Here is a 6,852-nt window from a genome sequence, read left to right as displayed (position 1 = left end):
GAACCTGAGTCTCCGGCGCTGCATTCGCTTGTAAGGCAGCAACTCTACCGCTGCGCCACCGTGCCGCCCGGCTCTAGCGGTAAAAGGTTAGCACGCAACAAAAGCTTTTCACTGTACCTCGGTACACGTGACAATACACTAAACTAAACAGTGGTGGGAATGGGCATGGGTAGTGTGTTTGCAGAATTGTTTACGCACGTATTGGAGATATGGAACGGGGCAGAATGAGGCAATGATAACAGGGGCAGTGAATGTCTGGAGCGCAGGATTGGGTATGAAGATTTATCGGCATTTAACAGCAGCATGTTTCAGTCTGTTGTTGGAAGTGCACTCATTGGGTTGTAGAACGCATTTTATCAGGATGCATCACAGCATTATTTACGAACAGCTCCATCCACGACCGCAAGAAACAGCAGAGAGTTGTACACCCACCCCCAACCATCACACAATCCAACCTCCCTTCCATTGACTCCATCTACACCTCACGCTGCCTCGGCAAGGCCAGCAGCACAATCAAGGACCAGTCTCACCCTGGCCACTCCCTCTTCTCCCCTCTCCCATCGGGCAAAAGGTACAGAAGTGTGAAAACGCACACCTCCAGATTCAGGGACACGGTCCCAGAAGTTATCAGGCAACTGAAGCATCGTATCACCAACTAGAGAGTGGTCCTGAGCTACCATCTACCTCGTGGAGACCCTCGTATTATCTTTGATCAGACATTACTGGCTTTCCTTGCACTAAAGGAGTTTGTACGTTCTCCCCGTGACCTGCGTGGGTTTTCTCCGAGATCTTCGGTTTCCTCCCACACTACAAAGACGTACAGGTATGTAGGTTAATTGGCTGGGTAAATGTAAAAATTGTCCCTAGTGGGTGTAGGATAGTGTTAGTGTGCGGGGATCGCTGGGCGGCACGGACTTGGTGGGCTGAAAAGGCCTGTTTCCGGCTGTGTATATATGATATGATGATGATAAATGTTATTCATGTTATTCCATTTATCCTGCATCTGCACATTGTGGACGGCTCGATTGTGATCATGTAGTCTTAGACACAAAATGCTGGAGTAACTCAGCGGGTCAGGCAGCATCTCTGGAGAGAAGGAATGCGTGATGTTACGGGTCGAGACCTTTCTTCTCCAGAGATGCTGCCTGACCCGCTGAGTTACTCCAGCATTTTGTGTCTATCTTTGGTTTAAACCAACATCTGCAGTTCCTTCCTATGCAAGACCTCCCAAATTCTACACACAATGCTCTTGAGTAGGTTCCCATACGGAATATGAGGTGCTGTTGCTCGTGTCTTCAATACCGGCTGGGGTCATAAGGTCATAAGTTTAAGTTATAGTAGAATTAGGCCATTCGACCCATCCAGTCTGGGGAGAAGGCAGGAACGGGGTACTGATTGAGAGTGATCAGCCATGATCGCATTGAATGGCGGTGCTGGCTCGAAGGGCTGAATGGCCTACTCCTGCACCTATTGTCTATTGTCTATTGTCAGTCTACTCCACCGTTCAATCATGACTGGTCCATCTCTCTCTCCCAACCCCATTCTCCTGCCTTCTCCCCATAACCCCTGACACCCACACTAATCAAGAACTGGCTTTACATTAAAAGAATATAATGTTGAATGGTACTCTTTAAATATTCATTGGCTTGTTTATTCGTTCATTCAGATTTCCCTGCTACATAAATTCTCTGCAGCATCTTCTGATGTTACAGTAAGATCTGGAGATGGTTATCAAAAATGATATGGTGGCATGGTGGCACCATGGTAGAGCTACTGCCTTACAGCGCTTACAGCACTGGGGACCTGGGTTCGATCCTGACTACGGGAGCCGTCTTTACGGAGTTTGTACCTTCTCCCCGTGACCACGTGGGTTTTCTCCGAGATCTTCGATTTCCTCCCACACTCCAAAGACGCACAGGTTTGGAGGTTAATTGGCTTGGTATGAATGTCAAATTGTCCCTAGTGTGTGTAGGATAGCGTTAGTGTGCGGGGATCGCTGGTCGGCGTGGACTCAGTGGGCCGAAGGGCCTGTTTCCGCGCTGTGTCTGTAAGTCAAACTAAACTAAACATCACATAAGTGTATTGGCATTAGCACTTATGCTGATAGTGCTAAACATCACATAAAACTCTGAATCAGGTTGACATTTAATGGTGATTACAATTGGTTATTACAACTGGTTCTGATAGTTTGCTCTCCAAAAGGAATCCGGCTTAACACCCTCCTTACAAGCACACAGAGATGTAGGCAGATGTAGTTGATCAATCCATGTAGGAAGGAACCAACAGGTGCTTCAGGGAGATCAGGGAGATCAGGAAGATGCTGGAGACACAAAAAGCTCAGCGGGTCAGTCAGCATCTCCAGAGAAAAATAATGAGCGATGTTTCAGGTCGAGACCCTTATTCAGACTGAGTGTCAGGGGACAGAAAGTCTAGAGATGTGGAAGGGTGAGGTGTGGAAAATGAGTGATCACAGGGGACAAAGTTCATGGAGAATGTCGAATGGTCCATTGTTAGCTGAGGGGAAGGTGACAAGGAGATATACGATCAGTAAAATCTATCAGAAGGACAGTGAAACTAGTTTGAAACCTAGGGTGGGGGAGGGACAGAGAGAGAGAGAGGGGGAAAGCAAGGGTTACTTGAAGTTAGTGAAGTGTGAGGTGCTGGTCCTCCAATTTGCGCTGAGCCTCACTCTGACAGTGGAGGAGGCCCAGGACAGAGAGGTCAGGAAGGAACTGTAGATGCTGGTTTACACCAAAGATAGACACAAAATGATGGAGTAACTCAGAGGGACAGGCAGCATCTCTGGGGAGAAGGAACGGGCGATTCCATCCCTTCTAACCATTGTGAATGCGGGCATGGGAGGGGGAGTTAAAGTGTTTAGCAACCGGGAGATCACGTAGGTCCATGCGGAAACCCAAGGGTAATATTTGTAATATATTTTGCAGCTTGTGTCCCGTGATTGAGATGTTTCGGCTGCCTTGGAGGTGGTCTTCATTGCACTTTTGCAGGCTCTTCATTCAGTTCTGCGGGAGAGAGAAAAACAGAAGACAGGTTTGATCTCAGCATCAGGACCACATCTGGAACGGGGAATAGGCACAAAGTGCTGGAGTAACTCAGCAGGTCAGGCAGCATCTCTGGAGTAAAAGAGACGGGTGACATTTCAGTTCAGGAGCCTTCTTCAGTCTGAAAGTAGAGGGGGAGGGGACTGGAAGTAAGGAAAGGCCAGAGCATAGAAACATAGAAAATAGGTGCAGGAGTAGGCTATTCGGCTCTTCGAGCCTGCACCGCCATTCAATATGATCATGGCTGATCATCAACAATCAGTGCCCCCTTCCTGCTTTCTCCCCATATCCCTTGATTACTTTAGCCCTAAGAGCTAAATCTAACTCTTTGTGGGAAAACATCCAGTGAATTGGGCTCCGCTGCCTTCTGTGGCAGAGAATTCCACAGATTCACAACTCTGCATGAAAAAGTTTTTCCTCATCACAGTCCTAAATGGCTGACCCCTTATCCTTAAACTGTGACCCCTGGTTCTGGACTCCCCCAACATTGGGAACGTATTTCCTGCATCTAGCCTGTCCAATCCCTTAAGAATTTTATATGTTTCTATAAGATCCCCTCTCATCCTTCTAAATTCGTCATAAAGCAGGACCAGGTGACCAAGGAAGGGTAGAGCCCACAATGGCCCATTGTTGGCTGGGGAAGAGGTGATAATGAGGGGATACAGGTATGCGATCAGTGGAACTAGTGGGATGACTAGGGTGGGGGAGGGAGGGGGGAAAGAGGGAATGCATTGGTTATTCGAAAATAGAGATGAAGGTAAGACCAAAGCATTTTCTTGATCACTGCATCATTGTGAAAGGACCAGCTTAGGTTGCCGGTGATATGGATGTTCATTTTACCACAGACAGCACCGGCAGTCAGGATCAAACCCGGGCATCTGGCACTGTAAGGCAGCAACTCTACCGCTGCACCACCATGCCCCCTAAGTCCCACGTCTTGGAACTTCAATGGTTCAATGGTTCTTTATTATCATAATTTATTTCACCAAATTAAATAATTTATTTAATGAGATAAGTCTTATCGTAATAAAAGCGTGGTGGGGGTATGGAACGAGCTGCCAGAGGAGGTAGTTGAGGCTGGGACTATCCCATCGTTTAAGAAACAGTTAGACAGGTACATGGATAGGACAGGTTTGGAGGGATACAGACCAAACGCAGGCAGGTGGGACTAGTGTGGCTGGGTCATGTTGGCCGGTGTGGGCATGTTGGGCCAAAGGGCCTGTTTCCACATTGTACGACTTTATGACTCTAAAAAGGTTCTTTATTAGGTAAACTTAAAGGTTAAAGGTTAAAGGTTAAAAGAACGTAAAGGTTCTCTAAAAAGGTTCTTCATTATCATAATTATATCAGGGCAGCCATAGTGGGGCAGCGGTAGAGTTGCTGCCTTACAGTGTTTGCAGAGCCAGAGTCCCGGGTTCGATCCCGACTCCAGGTGCTGTCTGTGCGGAGTTTGTACGTTCTCCCCGTGACCTGCGTGTGTTTTCTCCGAGATCTTCTGTTTCCTCCCACACTCCCAAGACATACAGGATTGTAGGTTAATTGGCTTTGTGTATGTGTGAATTGTCCCTAGTGTGTGTAGGATAGTGTTAGTGTGCGGGGATGGCTGGTGGTTGGGATCGCCGGTCGGCACGGATTCGGTGGGCTGAAGGGCCTGTTCCAACGCTGTATCTCTAAACTAAACCAAACTAAAGTAAAAAAAAATGTACACATGCACCAGTAATTTGTAGTTAGACACAAAATGCTGGAGTAACTCAGTGGGACAGGCAGCATCTCTCGAGAAAAGAATAGGTGACATTTCGGGTTGAGACATTTCTTCAGACTGAGAGTCAGGGGAAAGGGGAACGAGAGATATAGAAGGTGATGTAGAGAGATATAGAACACATGAATGAAAGATATGCAAAAATGTAACTGCAGATGCTATTTTTTTACCAAAGATAGACACAAAATGCTGGAGTAACTCAGCGGGACAGGCAGCATCTCTCGAGATAAGAATAGGTGACGTTTCGGGTCAGGAAGAAGGGTTCCAACCAGAAACATCAGCTATCCCGTTTCCCCAGAGATGCTGACCCACTGAGTTACTCCAACACTTTGTGTCTTGAGAAAGTGCAGGTACATGGTTCCCTAAAAGTGGCATTGCAAATAGGAAGGTTGGTCACGAAGGCTTTTGGTACAATAGACAATAGGCAATAGACAATAGGTGCAGGAGGAGGCCATTCGGCCCTTCGAGCCAGCACCGCCATTCAATGTGATCACGGCTGATCATTCTCAATCAGTACCCCATTCCTGCCTTCTCCCCATACCCCCTGACTCCGCTATCCTTAAGAGCTCTATCTAGCTCTCTCTTGAATGCATTCAGAGAATCGGCCTCCACTGCCTTCTGAGGCAGAGAATTCCACGTTGGCCTTCGCCAGTCAAGGAATTGTGTACAGAAGTTGGGATGCTATATGTCAGTTAGGTAATATGTTGCAAAGCCACACATGGAGTATTGTGTCCAGTTTTGTACATTCTGCTGCAGGAAAGATGTTGTCAAGCTGGAAAGGGTACAGAGAAGATTTACGAGGATGTTGCCAGGACTCGAGGGCCTGAGTTATTGGGAGAGGTTGAGCAGGCTAGGACTTTATTCCTTGGAGCGCAGGACACTGAGGGGTAACTTTATAGAGGTGTACAAAATTATAAGGCGATTAGATAGGGTGAACGCCCAGAGTCTTTTACCCAGGACTACAGTCAATAACTAGAGTTTTAAGCTGAGAGGTGAAACATGTAATAGGAACCTAAGGAGCAGATATTTCCACACAGAGGGTGGTGGGTGTCTGGAACGAGCTGCCAGAGGAGATAGTTGAGGTGGGTACAATGACAACATTTAAAAGACATTTGGACAGGTACATGGATAGGAAAGCATGGGAGTGATAAGGGCCAAACTCAGGCAGATGGGACTAGCTTGGAATGGGGCATGTTGGCCGGCATGGACGAGTTGGGCCGAAGGACCTGTTTCCCTCCTGTATGAATCTATATGGGCCTGGGGAGTGTTGTGGAGCAGAGGAATCAAAGAGTGCAGGTAAAATGTGTAGGAAGGAACTGCAGATGCTGGTTTACACCGAAGATAGACACAAAATGCTGGAGTAACTCAGCGGGACGGGCAGCATCTCTGGAGAGAAGGAATGGATGATGTTTTGGGTCGAGACCCTTCTTCAGACTCTTTGATTTTCTATGCTGCCAAATAAGCCTTGATAATTTGCTGCAGCTTATTTAGTTTAGTTTGGAGATACAGCACGGACACAGGCCCTTCGGCCCACCGAGTCCGCACTGACCAGCGATCCCCGCACACTGACACCATCCTACACACGCTAGGGACTTTTTTTTACACATACACCAAGCCAATTAACCTACAAACCCGTGCGTCTTTGGAGTGTGGGAGGAAACCCGAAGTAAATCTCGGAGAAAATCCACGCAGGTCACGGGGAGAATGTGCAAACTCCGTACAGACAGCACCAGTAGTCAGGATCGAACCCGGGCAAGTATGGGATGAGTATTGTCCATGTTTAATATCACTACTGTTGTGCCACTCAGTCTAACTACTCTGTCCTGAATAAGGCGCTGGTCAGGCCGCATTTGGAATATTGTGAGCAATTTTAGGCACAATATCTGAGGAAGGATGTGCTGGCCCTGGAGAGGGCCCAGAGGAGGTTTACGAGAATGATCCCAGGAATAAGTGGGTTAACATATGACAAGCATTGACGGCACTGGGCCTGTACTCGCTGGAGTTTAGAAGGATGAGGGGGGACCTCATTGA

At 47.6% G+C, this 6,852-nt stretch overlaps 1 protein-coding gene across 1 annotated transcript in view; it reads right to left on the bottom strand.

Moving 5' to 3' along the window:
* Positions 1-2,114: 2,114 nt before the first annotated feature.
* The window catches only part of LOC144592558 (cathelicidin-related antimicrobial peptide Bf-CRAMP-like), a 31,723-nt gene continuing 26,985 nt past the window's right edge, over positions 2,115-6,852 (bottom strand). Inside the window, exon 7 of the mRNA XM_078397143.1 lies at positions 2,115-3,023. Coding sequence (XP_078253269.1) covers positions 3,018-3,023 — 6 coding nt within the window. The 3' untranslated portion in view covers positions 2,115-3,017. The remainder of the gene's footprint in view (positions 3,024-6,852) is intronic.

Source organism: Rhinoraja longicauda, chromosome 4 (assembly GCF_053455715.1).
Source record: "Rhinoraja longicauda isolate Sanriku21f chromosome 4, sRhiLon1.1, whole genome shotgun sequence".
Taxonomy (NCBI): domain Eukaryota; kingdom Metazoa; phylum Chordata; class Chondrichthyes; order Rajiformes; family Arhynchobatidae; genus Rhinoraja; species Rhinoraja longicauda.
Note: the sequence above shows the minus strand (reverse complement) of the source record. Positions and strands in the feature narration are given on the sequence as shown.